We start from the raw sequence: 18,775 nt of genomic DNA on the forward strand, positions 1-18,775 counted from the left end.
TGTATATATTAACATTATGTAAGTAAAATATGTAGGCTTTTTAATGATATTATATGACATGAACTGTAGATTTGGGCAGCCGTAAACACTTGCAAACTTCCTGGGACTGTGCTCCTTAACCCTCTGCGTTCACACCTGGACTTAGAGCTGTCCACTAGTTACCGGATCACTAAGTAAACATCATTATACCGGGTGTAAATAGGGCCTGGTGACTTTGAAGTGAGTGATTTTTATCAGGGTATTTTCCATGGAAGATTATGTTCCAGCCATTACAGTCTGTCTCACAGTTCTCAAATGAAGCTGGAGTAATTCTAAAAACAGTTAAACCTTCTTGTCATCAACAAAATGTGTAAAAACAGGACTGGGGCCCAATTCCCCTTTACTTGGCAAGAAATGAGTGTAGAAAGTCAGGGGAGCAAGAGGGACGCTGGAGCAACAGTGTCACAGAGCAGTGGATGGGATGAAGTTGTTTTTTCTCCACATTCTGTGACTCAACCATATTCCCACACTTTGCTCTTTTTATGTTTTATGTTTCTGTTCTCCATTCCTAGGATGCCGTTAACATACCGATCTACAATGACGCTAAATGAACAACCACCTGACTCAGCACCCAGTCCAAGCACCTCACACTCCCTGCGATCCTTCTCCCATTCCCTGAAGGTCCCTCCAATCAACAGTGGGGGGCGTCGCAGTCCACAACAGGGAGGAAACCTCAACCTTAGCAGACGAGTCCTAGATGAGAGAGGAGGCGAAGGAGTTATCGATCGATCTCGTTCCCCACTTCCGCCTCTGCTCACCTCCCACTCCTCCTCCGACCTCCTGCGACTGTGCAATGGCAAGCCGCTCCGCACGGCTCGATCCAGCAGCTCCTCTGCTCCACCCCTCCCTCCAAAACCCAACCCTGCCTCCCTCCCTCCTCCCGCGCTTTCCTTGTCACTGCCTCCCCCACGTCCAACTCCTTCCCCCTCGCTCTGTGACAACACCACCCCTCAGTCGCTGCCTTGTGATTTTGCAGACCCTTCCAATACTTCAACCGATCCCAACCTGGAGCTGGAGCTTGGTTCGTCCGTGGCCCGTCGCTCATCGCTACACAGATCCAAATCAGACTTGTCAGACCGGTATGCCCGAGCTGGAGCTGATGTGGAACGCTTTTTTAACTACTGCGGCCTTGACCCCGAGGAGCTGGAGGCAGTTGGTCCAGAGAACTTTGCACGGGCAAACTCAGATATCGTTAGCCTGAACTTCCGATCAGCCTCTATGATCTCCTCCGACTGCGACCAGTCAAGGCGATCCTCCAACGATGGACTGTCAGACGCTGACGAAGACGAGGAGGAGGAGGCCGGGGAGCGGGTTCCATACGGCATCTCAGCTGTGGAGCGAAATGCAAGAGTCATTAAGTGGCTGTACAGCATCAAGCAGGCAAGAGAGACTCAAAAAGTCTCCCATGTTTAGGACGAGCACCACAGTGGATTGGATGCTCTGTAAGTTACAGACACACTGCCCTTTCTTTTAACTTGATAAATGGACCAGAGTTCCTCACAGGTTTAGAGACTGTGACTTTTGGGCTGAAGTGAGAAATTGTGTCTATGGATGGATGAAAGAAAGGAAGAACATTTAACAAAAACAGAAGAAAACAGACATTTTTTTTGTTGTGAAATAAATGAGAAGATGAGGAAAATGACTGTAAGCCTCCCAGGTTTAGAACCACATGAACATGAAGAACAGACAGTCAGAGGACCAAAGTGTTCAGTCCTGACATACAGACAAACAGCGACATACATTTGGGAAAAATAACTACAAAATAAAATGTTTCTCTAAGGACACTGCATAATTCTGACAGACAAGGTCTGTCAACTTGCTTGAGCAACAAGAGCTAAATGCACTACGATTATTGAAGGACACCTAAGGTTACCGCCTCACTGCAGTGGGTCACCATGGAAGTATTTTTAAGACCTGGATACCAGACCCAGAGATGCTGCCTATTCAGTCCAATAAGTATTGCCAGTCTGGCACATGAATATGCACAGTAGTGTGGGGAAGTTTTGCAAATTGAAAACAGTCATAATTGACCGTATATGCAGCTGGAGAGGTTCTGTCAACAGTATCTTTAATATAATGGTTGCCTATGTTGCTTTGGGCCACAGAGCATTTTTGCTGTAATATCACAAGTGGCCACTTAATGAAATTGGAAATAAGGCTGAGTCTGTTTCTCCATCCAGGTCTTAATAATACATCCATGCGGGTTAAAGGCCTTTCTCACAGGGAACATTTTGGACTGACTATCATGGTTTCAGACCTCTGAATCATTGTCTTCAACTATGAGTTGGTGGCTACTGACTGTCCAGGGCAAAATATTATTATATGATACGTGTGCTAGCCCCAGGCTTTTGGCACTTTTTGGCTTATTGGCACATCTCAATGAAACCGAGTCTCCGTTGACATTCATGGTTCCAAATGTCCACTCTGAGGAAGGCCTCTGTCACAGTGTTGATGTCTGCGTTCAAACAAACTTTGAAAGAGGTCCTGATATCTTTGCAAAACAGATGCTGAACTCTATCTGTCAAAAATCGCTTTAGAAGGTCAGTGACGCCGGTACACGTGCGACTGCTATGAACTTACTCGATGTTTAAGGATTACATGATCAAATCGACACTAGCTAAATGGGTCACAAAGAAATGTAGAGATACCCATGAAACATAAATGGTAGTAAGCTAACTTTTCTGAGCTTTAGCTCATGCTAAGCTAGTTCAATGAAGGCCTTGGGATGTGTGATGACTGTGTGACAAAGAAACCAGGATATTAACTATGAGTGCTTTAGACAGATACATTCATATTATAAAACATAATCTATCAACAATAATATGTACATGCTCCATTGAGGTCACATGTTCATATAATTCAGCTGAAATGTGTCATCAACCTGTTCACGTCAGCCAACAAAACGTTTTCACTGGAGAGTTGTGGTGTCCTGTGTTTGAATGTGCTTATTCAGGGTCCCTGGCATTTAGAAATCACAAAATGAATACATGTAATGTTTCTTTTTTTGGTATTTAATTGTGTAATTTGGTCAAGTTGTTAATTAGGACTGTACCGACTCTGAGTGTTTTCAGGTCAGTCAGATTTGGCCGTTCATTTTGAATCTTAACTGTTCAATTGTTTGTCCCGCACCAAACCCCTTAATATGTGGGACGCATGTTTATCAAAGCTTTCAATGAGTGCTGGAGGAACATTAAAACAATTCCATGAGGTTTTAACCACAGAGGTCTTCTTCTCTCCAGAACAAACTGAAGTGATATTAAAAACCACAGTCGGCTTGAAATGTTTCAAGGTCCATGTGACAGCTGCTGTTCTGGTCGAACATGGGACTCATGCAGGCTGACGTAGGAGTTTGGTGCAGCACTGAACTGCAAAAAAACTAGTCCAACAAATAGTTGGAATTTCTTATTGAACAGACAAATCTGAGTGGACTGAGTCAGTTCAGCATTTGAGATCTCTTACATACTTTCACAAGGAAAAGTTAAAGAACCAGGAAACCCCTCCATATGTTTTATTTAATTGCATTTCATTTCTTTATTTAAGAAGGGACAATGCACATCAAGACCATCAACATTAGGTGAAAGGCTAGTTCTAATCAGTAGTCCCTTTTCCCCATGTTGTAGGGCATCCTAGAAAGATAACAGTATTACAGTATAATACACAATAGTTCAAATCAACCGATCAACATTTTCAAGGCCCGAATTTTCCTTGAACAGAGATGATAATCGTCAGGCTGAGATAAAATAATGCATTAATCAATAATATTGCAGGACTCCAAAACTCTCCTTTCATAACATTGTTAGTAAAAATCTGTGTTTCCGCCAGGATCTATAAACCTACACTTAAAGCAATACTTATGAAGCTGTCTGTTCACTGTACCAGGACATATTACAGAACAGTTCATCGTAGGCACTTTGAAGGGGGATTGTGGTCATTTTATGTGTCAGTGTCTATCCAAAGACAACTTAAGATTTAGGGGGTTTATATTTGCTTGTAATGTCGACGGCATCCTTCAACAGAAGGATCTCCAGCAGTGCTTCAGAAAATACTTCAGGCTGCATTTGTCAATGCCCCCATCGTGTCTTTGTCTCCACCTCTCTGTCTGTCCTCAGAGAAACCTGCTTCTTCACCCCTGTGTGTTCCTTTATAATGAAGGGGGATGCATTATGGAGTTCACCTCAACCCTTCCTCTTGTCATCTGTCTACCTGTCTGCCTGTCGCTGACATGTCTCAAGGCCTGAAGCCATATCGGTGTGAATGCAGCGCCTCAGTCAGTGTCTACTAACTGTCAGAGTGTCAGTCTACCTTTAACTCACCTAGAATCTGTGGTGCAGGTCTGCTACAGACCCTGCTGGGTTTCATTCACTTCCCTGCACAATCCACTGTTTCAGAAAAACACAACTGAGGAAACTGTTGTCTGTTATGTGTATAAATATACATGGTGACATATTGTGAAAGGGAGAGCAGATAAATACGAGCCACATTACAGTCGTTATGTTGCCACATTTCTTAGATACATGCTTGATGTTGTCTCCATAGACTGTATATGAGACGTGGACTCCAGTTTTTGCCGTTACCATCTTATTTTTTTGGAGCCAGGAGTGACCATATTTGGAAAAGAGGATGGAGCTAGAGACAAACGAGTTCTTAGAAAGATTTAGATGTTAGCTATCCATGATACAAGTTGCAGGTGTAATTCACAGTAACTGTGATATTAATTGCAATGCTACTTTTGGCTTGCCAAAAAACAGGCTTTAAACAAAGATATACTTGTTTAAAATATGAACAGCCAATTCCCAAGAATGTCTTTTGGTACAATACACGCTGAACAAGGTATTTGCCCTACGAAATACCCAGTTTAGCATCTATTTGACTGTAAATGGGAGCGCCATTGACTAAATAAACATCGTGCTGTGTTGAAGAAGACTTGAAACTAATGACTGAGACCGTAAACTCATTAATGTTTACTGAGGGAACAAATCAAGAGAGCGGTAGGACCATTTTCTCATAGACTTCTATACAATCAGATTTATGCAACCGGTGGAGTTGCCCCCTGCTGGTCATTAGAAGGAATGCAGGAAATTCTGCAATGGCTTCATTTTCCAGCTCAGTGGATACGTCTACCTCCTATAAACAGTTAATTGTCAAAATGCATCCTTAACTTTCATTAATATAATTAATTGCCAACTAGTTCTATCATTGATTCATCTTTTACGTATTTTCTTCAGGAAAAAGTCGAGGGACTCGCTGCCACTGTTCAGGTTTTGGACTGTTTGGGGAAAAGATGGAATTTGCAGACATTACTTTGACCTGAGGGAAATCTAATGAGGGGTTCGCCTCCATTTATTGACAAGATAATCAGCAGATTAATTATTAATGAAAATTAATATTGAGCTTCCACAATTTTGTCCTTTTCAGTGTTGTCACGCAATGAATGTTATCATTTCATGGCAAACTGACCGTAAAAACAATTACAGCCTCTAATCAAAACAGACTATCATAACATATTCTAATATGGAACCTGCTCGAGCACAGCAGCATTGTGGGAGTTGTAGTAGGTCTTCCTTAATCAGACTGAAGTGGGAGTGAAGTGAACCCAGCAGGGAGAAAGACCCTCCCTGTATCCCTGGCTCCGAGCTCAGGCGGTGCTAGCATGTCCCTGTCTGATACCCTGATCTGTTTCCCATGAGAAACCCTGCTGCTTCTCACCGTCAGCATTTAAGACAATACAGTTCTGTTCTGGCAGCTTCATCATGCTTCAGTTTCACTTCTGTCTACATGGTGTGTGTGTGTATGTGTGTGTGTGTGTGTGTGTATGTGTGTGTGTGTGTGTGTGTGTGTGTGTGTGTGTGTTTTTTAATCTTTGGATTGACAGATAGAGTTCTTCTGTGCTACTTGCTTTGTTTTATTTTTTTGCTATGTGTAAATGCTATAAGAAAAAAATGTATATATTTGATTTTCTAAAAAATGTGTTGGATTTTAGTTCTTCTCTGTCTGACGGTATGTGTTACAAAAGAATCGGAACAAAAAAACTGCTGATCTGTCTTCAGCCCTCAGACAGGATCGCCTGATCACACTGGGCAGGATTGTTGCAGAGACTTAGTGTTGACTGTTTATGGACGTGGAAACTGTTACATTTTGCTTGATTGGAAAAAAAACGTGTTCATGTTTAGTTTCTTTTTATTATTTCAATAAATGGCTTTTTGCCATCTCTTGCCACTGAGTGTTTTATTTTCAACTGTTGATTCCTGAAAGTGAGACTGTGAGACTTTTGCTGAACAGCTGTGACTATAAGTTGCAATAAGATGGCCTTGAGTCAAGCTGAATCCTGATGTGCACTGCTTGCAGACTTTGTCATATTGTACCCTGATTTGTTTATTGTCACCTTGAGAAGTCTGCAGGGTAGGGCTGGCAAAATATGCTCATCTCCATATTCTATCATGGTACTTAGGTGCCACCAATATTAAAGGGATAGTTTGGTTTGTTTGAAGTGGGGTTGTATAAGATACTTATCAATAGTAAGTGTACTACACACAGTGGATGCCGGTCAGAAGGGCCCGGTGTTGAGAAACCGGCTGGACTGCCGGCACGGAAGCTAGGCTATATGACACTGCCACTTATAAGGATAGATAGTGGTATTGATTGTTCGCTATATTTGAATATTTCACCGTGTTTCACTTTTCAGTAAGAAAGCCTCTTTATTTGGCATTACTTTGTGTGCACCGCCACACATACGTGTTACTACGCCTGCAGCGTACAGTGTCGGATCAGCTGTTTGTGTCAGCGATTTGTAGAAGAGACAACAAACAAAGGAAAATACAATATTATGGAAACGACAAAGTGCCGTTCATGGTGGGGACCAGAGGACATTGTTTTCCTTCATGTGTGATGTGTTTTATGGTGTATGTCAGCTGTTTGTGTCAGAAAGTGCAGCGGCTAGCACAGACTGAAATCAAACTTCACTTTTCTAAGATATCACAGGTGGTGGTTGCTTGTCTTTTTTCCAGACTATTCAAACAAAGAGTGTCCTGATGACCATATAGATTTCACCGAGATCTTTAGAGTGTTGATGGTATTAGATAGGGGTGGCTAAATGTAAACAACAACACTCCAGGTGCAGCACTGACACAGTTATACGCCTGCACCGATTTCTGAAGAGGATTATACAAAACCAACGCTGAATGATCCATCTGGACTCCAACTGACCCTGTCTGCAGCGGCATATAGCCTAGCTTCTGTGCCGGCACTCCGGACGATTTCTAAACACCAGGGCCGGGCTGACCAGCATCAGTTGTATGTAGTACACAACCCCACTTCAAACAAATCCAACTATCACTTTAAAACAATTCTTGAAGGGGAATTTTGGTATTTTGAAACCCTAAATTTCAAGGTTTAAGCTCCTACAGAGATAGACCTTTGTGTACTTATTGGTCACTTATATGAGGATGCTGTTCGTGGACTACAGCTCAGGATTCAGCACCATAGTGCCCTCCAGCCCTGAGCTCATCAGCAAGCTCAGGGATCAGGGCCTAAACAAAGCACTGTGTGACTGGATTCTGGACTTCCTGAATCTTGACAGACCGCCTCCAGGTGGTGAGAGTGGACAGCCGCACCTCTTCACCACTGAACCTCAGCATAGTAGCACCACAGGGCTGTGTCCTCAGCCCACTCCTGTACTCCCTCTACACCCACGACTGCGTGGAACACAGGCTTTAAACACTATGGTGAAGTTTGCAAACAACACAGCAGTTGTGGGGCTGATCCCCCGAGGTGACGAGATGGCCTACAGAGAGGTGCCAGGAAAACCACCTCTGCCTGAACGTCTCCAAGACCAAGGAGGTCATTGTGGATTACAGGAGTGGGGGAGACACTCACCCCCCTCCCACCATCAACGGCACAGCGGTGGGGATAGTGGACACCTTTAAAGTGCAGCTCCAGTCATTTTTTAAAACATATAAAATGCTCTGCTTGAAATAATACATTAATTAGTAGTAACGTTAATGTTTGTAGTCAGTCGTGAGTTTGCAAAAATTATGATGAAGGTTACAGCTGGCTCGCATACCACCAAAGTGGTTGCTATAGGTACGTTATGATATGCATAGCATTGGCTCCTTAGGTTTGTGACGTCTCAAACCTGCCAATCTGAAAACTGTCAGCCTGTCCTTGGTACACTGCAGTTTAAAAGCAGACAGGCCCAGCCATGGAGATGATGCTGATGTTGTCCCTGATATGTCTTGTAACACATGAGAAACACCACTTGGAGATGTTTACAAGGTTAAACACTTGATTTTCACTGTACAGGGTCTTTAAATAACATGGACTGTCAGGCGCTGGAGAAGGTGGTGCACACAGCCCGGCACATCACTGGGTGTGAGCTGCCCAGCCTCAGAAGTCCCTTAGGGTCATCAAGGACACATCACACCCTCACAACAGCCTGTTCTCCCTGCTGATGTTGCACTTGTATATCCGGAGTGACAATAAACATCTTGAATCTTTTTTTTTACATCTTTGCAGATTTATCCTTTTTTATGGCATTTGTCTGAGACTATATTAAAAAGTTCTTAAAATGTTTGCTTTGTGAATGATTATCTGGAGTACAATAGACACACATCAACATGTGTCAGTGGGAATGAATCATTAATCATTAGACATTTAAGTCTATTGCTGTATTTTGTATTTGGAGCTGCTGTACTGTGATCTTTACAATACTGAAGCTGCTGCTTCACCTGGTGGTTGTAAAGGTAAACAGCACCTTTCAGTTCAAAGACGAGCGAATGACACAAACGATATCTAAAAGAAAATATGGATATATTAAAATGGTTTCTTTACGTCACGGGATTTTTTGACAATAGAAAACTTTCGGTACAAATAATTATTTTTAGGAAATCTATATAGATTTAAAAGGTGACGGCAGTAGTCACGTGATACCATAACCCGGAAGAGAAACAGTGGCTCCTGTGTCTGCGGTTCTTCTGCACCACTCTGCCAGCGGTGAGTTATAATACTGTTGAATATAAGACCAGCACTGTACTCTCTCTCTCTCTCTCTGTGATTATTTATGTGTCTATGTGTTTAATGGCTACGTTTGGGTCGGAACCCCCAGAATAGGCTTCTTACTTAAGTGGTCCGACAAAGCAACACGAGGCTAAATATTGTATTTATTCAGTAACATCAGAAGAACGGAGTGAAACAACAAATATCAGCGCTGTGATTTGTAAGGTATCGTTATATTTGACAAATTGTTATCTCGTTTTTATGAGACATAAAATATGTCCTCTTTATGCTTGGTGTGTTTCCCATTTAGCTAACGTGGCTGTCACAAGCGTAGGATTACTTCAATGAGAGTTTAAAAGGAAAACTCCAACACTCCTATACATATTTATGCGGCTTCACACAATGTTAGTGAAGAAATGAGGCAGCAGACATCAAGTGCAAATATCCCAAATAATATCTATAGCATAATCAGTATGATGGCCCCAAGAGCCCAGCGTACACATGAGAAAACACAAGCTAACTAAAGGCACGGCGGCTTAATGGAGACAGCACATCTCAAACACAGGCTTTTAAAGTGCCATACAGTAAAGGATTAACCGACCTTAGAAACAAGCAATCAATACAAGAATAAAACAAATCGGAACAAATAGATTGAAATGTTAAAAATTTGATCAAATCAAATGAATTGCATAAAATACAGTTACAGCTCTGTAATTAATTAAAAGTTGTCCAAATGCAACACAGATAATAGAAGGGCTGTAGACAAAATGATCAATCACAGGCACAATCAATCAGTACTGCAACAAACCACTTGCCAATTGGTTCAGAAAAAAAAAAATCATAAGATTTAGGACTATAAGTTACAATCAGTTTGTCACCTCTCAAAAAAACTTAAATATATATATATTTTTTTAATAAAAAAATAATTCTGCTTCTGAAGCCTTCCAGACATTCAAATGACAAAAAAAGAAAATTGCTAAAATACTTTTCAATAAAAAGAAAGAAAAATAGAATTTTTTATTCTTATAATGCCACATTTGTCATGTGCAGAGTTTCAGCAAGCAGGACGGGAATTGGCACGTTTCTTTTTTAGGTTCTTGGTCATGTTAGTTGTGTTTCCTGAGTAATATATCTTTAACAGCATTATTTGCAGGTGTCATGTGCTTTGTCTGTTGACAAGAGATGTTTTGATACTGTTTTTCTGTTAGCAATACCAACACCTAGACTTGATGGTTTGATACTGAGTACACCTCTGATACCAGTGGGATTAAAAAATATATAATTTTTTTAACAGCTGAACACTGCTAACCCTGTATGGGTGTGATAGAATAGCTGTCGTTGTTCTACGGCCTGATCCAGTACACTGAAGGAATCCTAACATAGAAACAAGCTGAGCTAACGTTCGCGGCAGCTTCACTCACAGCTCCTCCTGACATCCCGTTTCCATCTAAGAGTGCCAAAGAAACCCAGGTTTTTGCTGACATTTTTCTCGCTTTGACTAAAATTACACTCTATGCTAACAGCGCACTGTTGTTTGTAATCGTCACATGATAAATGACCTGAAACCTATATATATATGTATGTGTATATATATTTATATATTTATATATGTATAAGTATAAGTGCTGAGCAGGCTACTGTTTTGCAGAAAAAAGAGTAGATTTTTGGGGGGCTGATAAATTTCATGGTGCACTTGCCTGTATCTGATACCAAATTTTAGGAGGCCTTTCTGACTTTATTGGTATTAAACAAGTTTAATCTAATCCAAAATCTACAATATTTCCAAACTGCTGATTTTTTCCAAAGAGGGCATTAAATGTTAGAGCCACACACAGTGGTCAGCCGACATTATTAGGCTTTTTCTTGGCTACCCGTTAACATCTACCTGACACAGGTGTGCCATGGTAAATTTCAAAATAAAGGCATATTTTAAAGACCAACATGTGGATCAATGTTTTCACTTTTTATCGATGATAGTGAATCATTGATTGTTAAATCGACATATTGATCTATATTGATGGACAGTTTCAACCATGATATCTACAAAGCTGTTGATCAAAAAACAATGTTAGAAAGTAACAAAGTGCAGTGTTCAGGTACTAAGTGCACCAGGTACCTGTATTTGAGTTTTTAGGTTTGATGACACCCTGTGATTCTAGTTCCCCATATTTCAGAGGGAAGTATAATCTGTCAGCTGGAGTTATTGGTTATTTTTCAGACAAAGATTGTACATTGTGCATGATCAGCTTTACCACCATGTTTCCTTGTAGCGATGAATTCGTGTGTGCTGGACGAGCAGAGTTTCAGTCTCTGCTGTCAGCTCCTCCTGCAGCAGTCGGAGCAGCTGAACGACGGCTGGAGCTGGGAGGCAGTGCAGGTGAGGAGGTCTGTACTGTAGCTGGGATAACTGTGGACAGAGTCTGACAGCCTGCAGTGGTCCATTCATGTGGTTAATGGTGGTTTCTGATGTGTATTCAGGGCTCAGAGGAAGGCTACTTGAGAAAGACTGCTTTCAGGTCAGTCGTCATCGACTCGAGCACAGTGTGGGACCTGGACGGATCAAATTCAGACTCAGAGACGCTCACTTCCTGTCAGGAACAGGAGAAGGAACAGGTGAGATGTTCAATTGTGAACACATTCAAACAATAATCTTCTATCATGTGCTTATACATCACTGAATATTACATACTACTCAACAGCTATGGTGGTGAAGGAGTGTTATTTCTTGCTGTATAAAGAGACTCTCTTCCTCTACAGTCTGATCCTGCTTCCATTGATGACGCTGAGGGCATTAAAGGTGAACTGGAAGATGAAGAAGATGACTGTGTCTGTGCGGAGTCTGCAGGCGGCAGCAGCCAGGTGCTTCAGTACGAGTATCACATCCTGTTCTCCTGCAGCTACAGTGCTCCTGTGCTCTATTTCAGAGCCTTCACTCTGGGTAAGCTACATGTCAGACAGACACTGATACACACTCTTCTGCTCTGACTGTGTGAACGAAGAGGGAAACGTAAAGTTAGATCTACAAGTAACAAATGCTGTCTCAGTAAAAATATTGATTTATCTGATGATTATTTTCACAATCTATTGATTGATATCAATCTTTTATCAATCCAACGGTTCAAACCAATGACTGTATATATAGATGGACGACACGGCTCCATCTGCTCTCATTATACGGAATTGATGCCAAATAGCCCCTGTGATAGGCGCTGCCATCTTGCCATGGTGACGTCATATGGAGCCGAGGTCTGCGCAGTAGAGATCAGTAGGTCACGCCGTCGTAGCCACTTCCGCTCAAACACACACTTAACTTACTAAAAAAACAGCAAGGATCCCGCACGCCGGCGTGTTTAACAGCAGAACAGCTTCTTTGTGTTGGTCTGAGGTTAAAGTTCACAGGTAGGGAAACTTTAATGAATAGTGATTGTCCTCCACTCTGCTGATCCGGAACGGATCGACTGCAGGAGCCGAATTTGTCAACAGAGCTGTCAATCATTGTTTTGACAGCATCAAATAACTAATTAAAAATAAACTTGTCAGAAAAATGAAGACTTGGACGTAATTACGCATGATGAGAACTAACTATAATGACAGAAACCATGTTTGAGAAAAATGTATTTGATGTGTATTTTGATTTTATAGTTTGACTCATGTCCCATCTGTTAACATGGAGGAGGCGGGCTTTATGACCTATACTGCAGCCAGTCAGCGGGGGGCGATAGAGAGGGTTTGGCATCACTTTTAGGGAGCTGTCATGTCGTCCATCTTTTTATACAGTCTGTGGTTCAAACGCAAACACTCTTCATTTACTATCATAAAGCAACAAATCTCACATTTAAAGAGCTGAAAACAGAAAAATATCTGATTGATTGTCAACTATTTTGATAATTGCTTTATTGTTTAAGTCAAGTGTTCGTAGCAGCTTTTATTATAAATAGCAAATTCGTCATTATAGGAAAATCTGGGATAAATGTCATAAATTGTGTTTAGGAGACTTAATGGTATCTTTAAATGCTTGAAACTACCTTAAATGTACTAAGTGTTGTAAAAGGTAATCGTGTTTGTACCAGCATTGACTAATCAAACTGGATGAAGTGTGAAAAATAGGGCTGTACGCAACTCAGAATCTTTTTTCAGTCGAATCAGATTTAGATGTTCAGTACAAAACTTCATCTCTTGTGATTGAGAGGAGGAACCCTTGTGAATGATGAACACTGATGGAATCCTAAAATCAAGCTTAGTATTTACAATATAACAATGTTAGAATGTTGCACTTTGTCCAAAGCGAGGTACATCTGCGAGTTAATACAACACAAGCAACGATCGAGACAGGAGGGAACCAAGTCAGTAAGAGCCAACAAACAGCTCCAAGTGCGATCGGACACTGGTGCTGACAGGAAGAGCACAGAGGCAAGGTGGATAGAAACACATTTTTTTGTCATCAACAACGTTGTCATTATCATCATCATCATGAATATCCAAATCAACATCAACAACATCCTCAATGTCATCATCGTCAATAGCTTCAATATAAGAGGTGAGAATATGAGGTGTTGATGAAAGAGCTGGGTCTTTAGCTTCTTATTAATGGGAAAGGGACTCTGCGGACCGATGGGGATGGTAACTCATTCCACCACCGGTGGATGTTTGATTGTTTGATTGTTTGATTGTGAACTGTGATATTTTATGTCACCATGTCAGAGGGGAGGAGCCTGTCGTTAGAGGAGGTGTGGAGCTCTGTTCATCCACACTTCACACTTCGACTTCAGAAGAGTCCTCTGAACACAATCACTCTGCAGGTACAACCGTCGGGTCTGTTATCATCTTCATCTTCCTCATTGAAGCCCCACTGAGACCCTCTCTCTCTCGCTCTCTCTCTCTCTCTCTCGTCTCTCTCTCTCTCTCTCTCTCTCTCTCTCTCTCTCTCTCTCTCTGTCTCTCTCTGTCTGTGTGTCAGGAGCACCCGCTGCTTGGTCAGCCTTTCTTCATGCTCCACCCCTGCAGAACAGAGGAGTTTATGAGGCCTGTGCTGCAGGCGGCTCACCACCAACACAGGTAGGGTCACTGCTGGAGTCACTGAGCCAAAAAACCTCAGATAATATTGCTATATATCTGAAATATACTACTTACTGTGTGTGTGTGTGTGTGTCCTTTCAGCCCAGTGAACTACGTGCTGTCGTGGCTCAGTGTGGTGGGTCCTCTGGTGGGTCTGGAGGTCCCTCTGAAGTACTGCACCGTCCTCCATCCTGCAGCCGCACCGGACTGACGCTACAGCTGCTGTTTCCCTCTCTGTCAGCATCACTGAAGCTTCTCTCCTCACAGAAGCAGCAAGATCCAAGGTCGTCTGTGTGGCAGTTGCTTTTTGTTAATTTAATTATTCATTTGTTTGGCAATATGCTAAAAGTAGGGCTGCTACCTAGACTCTTCAGGTCTGTGGGAGGTGGATAAGCTGCGATGGCTTCAATCTTTGCTGGGTCTACCTCCACCCCTCTACCTGAGGCCACATGCCCAAGGAAAGTGAGTTGAGACTGCAGAAGGTGACATTTTTTTTACATTGAGAGTTAGATGGGCCTGGTGTAGCTTTTGGAACACTGCCTCAAGGTCATGCAAATGTTGTTCCTCCGACCTGGAAAAGATGATGATATAATCAATGTAGACAAAGCAGATTTTGCCCTTTAACTCCCTAAGACGTTTTCCATCAACCGCTGGAATGTAGCTCCAGCATTCCGCATGCCGAACGGCATGACTTTAAATTGGAACAATCCCTGATGAGTGATCATGGCGGTCTTGTGCTTGCTTCCCTCATCCATCGCCACCTGCCAGTACCCACTTTGAAGATCTAGCGAACTCAAGTATTGGGCACTTTGCAAGGACTCTAAGATTTCATGCACCAGTGGCATCGAATAGGCGTCATGATGGGTTTTGCCGCTAACTCCCCTGTAGTCTACACAGAAACGGGGGGTCCCGACCTTCCTCAGGACCAAAACCACAGGAGAAGCCCATGCAGAAGTCGATGGCTCAATCACACCATTGTCAGCATTTCTTAAGTTGTTCCTCTGTGATAGCTTGTTTCTGAGGTGACACTCTGTAAGCTCTTCTACGCACTGGGAGCTCATCCGTCATAATCTTGTGCTTTATTACATCAGTTGCACCAGTAGACTCCATCCAAACTGCAGGCCACTTCTGCAGCAGTGGCCTGACCACTTCAGGCTGAGCTTCCATTAATGGGACTGTAGACTGTTTGAGACTGGTTTCTTCTGCCACAGCCATGTAAAAGTTAACTGCTGACTCTGCTCAACCCCACTGCAGTGCTTCCTGTGTCTTTGAGAGGAATTTAAAGGTCCCATATTATGCAAAATTCACTTTGGAATGGTTTTCTAACAATAATATGCACCCCCAGCCTGTCTACAAACCCCCCCGAAATGAGAAAAGTCTATCTCTCCTCTCTTGCTTGCTCCACTGTTCAGAAAATGTGTGTTGAAACAGCCCAGTTGCAGCTTTTCCCTACATGATGTCATGAAGGGCAATAACACCTCCTCCAGGTTGGTGACCCCGCCCCAGATAAATGTTTGGTCTGCCCCCTGAAACTTTGTCGCAGGCGCTATTTTTTTCCTTTCGCAAAAGCTGCTCCGGTAAAATAAACATGGCAGAGGTACGGGCAAAGCAAGGCAGTTGCTGTTGTTGGCTGCACAAACGAGCGCAGGAGTCTATTTTTACCTCCTTCGTCTGAGGTTATGTTGCTTTACTGTATAGGCCTACCGAGCGTGATAGCCTGTTGAATGTGGTTTTAGCATAGCAGCTAAGGTAAGTTACTGTTGGTAACATAGTTTCCTTATACTACGTTAAAACCCGTTACCACTCTACGGCCCGTCGGCGGGCCGTCATCGCGATCACTGCAACATTTGCCCTGCAGCTACGATGATAACTTTATGTTGCCACTCGTGTCACATCGTTGGAAAGCTACGAACAAGCTCAAGATTCAATTGATATTAACTATTAAAAGATCCAATCACCACAGCGGATGCAATCAACGGCAACAGAACATAAACAAACATTTACAAAATTGACGTAACTCACCGATGAAGGCTCGCTGTATTCCACTGATGCATATTATTTTCATAAATTCACTCCTGGTACATTGCTCAAGGTCCAGATGATATAATCCAGTGAAGTATTTAGTCCAAAGGCATTATTCCATCAATAAGTATCCACGGATCGCCGTTCGTCGTTACTAATCGGCCGTCAGAAATGCCGCATTTCCCCGTATATTTGCTTCCATTACTGATTCTCAGCCTACAGTAGACAACCAGAGTCGGTGTTGAAGGAAGGTGCCTGTCCCTCTTTGACTGAAGGCAGAGCCGGCCAATAGCAACCGAATTAGCGCATGGTAACGGAGCGCAAGCAACAAACCTCTTCCAGAGAGGGGCATGAACGGGGCGTGGACAGGCACAGCTCATTATCATTTAAAGCTACAGACACAGAAACAGCTTATTCTCAGTAGAGCTCAGTAGAGGGAGTTACAGGCTGGCTGAGGTCCAGGAACAAACTGGGTTTTTAGGCAACAGACTTCAAATTGACTGTTCTGGGACCTCTGAGACCTATGTGAACTTGCTGAAAAGGAGTATAATATGGGACCTTTGAACTCCTTTCCACCCGGCATACCATATTTCCTCAGATGTGGTGTAAGGGTTAACTCGCACACATGAAGTCAAGGCCAAGTAATAAGGGCATGCACAATTGATCATCATCCAGCACATGTACACCAATGTTGATTTGTGCATTGTGGAGAGCGAGGAGCATGGTTGTCCTCCCCAATGCTCTGCTGTCCTGGCCATTGGCTAGAATAAACTTAGGGATTTCACAGGGACCCAGTGTTTCCTCTGCCTTCTTCAAGATGTTCCACAGTGTTCTGCTCATCAAGGAGTATGTGCAACCTGAATCAAGCACTGCATCGCCCACTAAACCTCGAGCCCCTATTGGGACCAGCAATAGGGCTGGGAGCCTAATCACAGAGGCCATATTGGCAACATGTGCACAACTCTGGCCATGCTGTGTTTTTTTACTGAACTTCTTTGTAGAGTGGTCAGAGCGGCTGGACTGTTGAACATGACTCCAATAGTCTCTAGAGTTGCTTCAGTCCCTTTCAATAAGAAACCCCACCTTGACCATCTGGTCTACAGTAGAAACAATACCACGTAGGCCACTGGCCAACCTCGGGTTGCATGCATTGAGAATGCGTCGCACAATTTCTTCTTCTGACATGTCAGGCCTCCACTTAAGGCAAAGTGCGCAGTGATCATATGCAAAGTCTCTGAGACACTGAGTGGGTGTCTGTATGTTTGAGCGAAGCTGCTCGTCAATCTCAGCTTGATAGTCTGTAGGGAGGAAAGCTTCAAGGAACGCACTTTTAAATTTTGCCCAATTTGTTATTTTGCTGCGGGCTGCCAACCAGAAAGCTTCGCGCCGGCCCTTTGAGAACTGCGTTCAGTGTGCCCATGAGTTCAATGTCACTCAGAGGTCTGAGAGTTAGAAAGTTCTCGCACTGCTCAATAAAGTCAGTGACATCTTTAGAATTCCTAGTCTCACCAAACTGGGGGGGGCCTAGCAGTGGCTGCCGGAGGAACTGGGAAAGTAACATCCCCTTCTAATGTATGGTGGCTGGAAGGCACCAACACAGCAGGAGTAGAAAAACTGGTTGGCCTCCAAGAGAAACGTTTTTTGTGATGGATTATTTTCAGTTCCTCTCTCCACTGTCTATCCCTCCGCTCCAGACAAGCCACCACCGTCTGATCAAACTGCAGTCGAGCATCAATATATTCCTTAGCCTCCTTGGCCATTGCACCAATGGTAACTCTGAGACCTTCTTCTCGATTGTGTGTGCTGCCAACTGCTTCCTTAAGCCGATTCCCCATAACCTCAACCTTCAACTGTAGGTCTTGTATCCTCATAATCATCGGACCGCTGATGTTCATTGGGAGGCTCAAGTTACATGGATTCCAACAGGCTGGTTATGTCAGAGATACTACTGCAATTAGGTCTAGTTGTAACATGATGGCGAGGGTCAGCTTCAGCAGGTGGTATGAAATCTGTGAGAGAAGGGGCATTTTCTTCCTCAGCAAGGGTATCCCCTGCTGCTTCCTGCTGGCTTGAGGTGGTTGACATTTTTATTGAAGGAATATGTATGCAAACAGGAACTGTTAATATATGTTATGTATGTGGCTAATGTATCTTGACAAGAGTTAAATGTAATATGGAAATGAGTAAAACGTGTGTGTATGTAGTAGCTGTGTATTTCTAACTCCTGGCAGTCACAATATGTCATACACCAAACCAATAAACAAAAAATGTTTTCACATTTTTTTTTTTTTATATATATATATATATATATATATATATATATATATATATCCCCTATAAATAAACACCTATCTCCAAAAAACTGTATCTCATTAAAGGACGGCTTGGTTAGTAAACTCAATAATGTTTACAGAAACAAAAAAACAATTAAATGTCTACAGCAAGTCAAAAAATCACTGTGTGTTAAAAAAAATGTGTTATCAACAATTAGATAATGAATCCCAAGTCCCCGTACGGGCCACCAATCTGTAACAATTCACCTAAACTATATGGTTAAGGAGAACAGCACAACCCACAAAAAACAGGGTGGAATTACTAATTGCCAAATCTGAGAATGACTCAATATGGTCAAAACACAACACAGAACTTCCTTTTCAGTTCACTATAA

General features: G+C 42.6%; 2 protein-coding genes across 3 annotated transcripts in view; both read left to right on the plus strand.

Moving 5' to 3' along the window:
* The window catches only part of fam110b (family with sequence similarity 110 member B), a 42,044-nt gene extending 35,793 nt beyond the window's left edge, over positions 1–6,251 (plus strand). For both annotated transcript variants that reach the window (XM_069685357.1, XM_069685358.1), the window contains one exon: positions 552–6,251. In XM_069685357.1, the coding sequence (XP_069541458.1) occupies positions 552–1,452 (901 nt within the window). In that variant the 3' untranslated portion in view covers positions 1,453–6,251. The remainder of the gene's footprint in view (positions 1–551) is intronic.
* A 2,738-nt stretch (positions 6,252–8,989) lies between these two features.
* atg10 (ATG10 autophagy related 10 homolog (S. cerevisiae)) lies at positions 8,990–18,385 on the plus strand. The gene is made up of 7 exons (XM_069685340.1): positions 8,990–9,027; positions 11,301–11,407; positions 11,509–11,643; positions 11,788–11,968; positions 13,732–13,829; positions 13,988–14,085; positions 14,188–18,385. Exons 2-7 carry the CDS (start codon positions 11,303–11,305, stop codon positions 14,294–14,296), a joined length of 726 nt encoding a protein of 241 aa, XP_069541441.1. The 5' UTR covers positions 8,990–9,027; positions 11,301–11,302; the 3' UTR covers positions 14,297–18,385.
* Positions 18,386–18,775: the final 390 nt, after the last annotated feature.

Source organism: Semicossyphus pulcher, unplaced genomic scaffold (genome assembly GCF_022749685.1).
Source record: "Semicossyphus pulcher isolate SPU_LCO1_2020_fin unplaced genomic scaffold, fSemPul1.0.p SCAF_7, whole genome shotgun sequence".
NCBI classification, from domain to species: domain Eukaryota; kingdom Metazoa; phylum Chordata; class Actinopteri; order Labriformes; family Labridae; genus Semicossyphus; species Semicossyphus pulcher.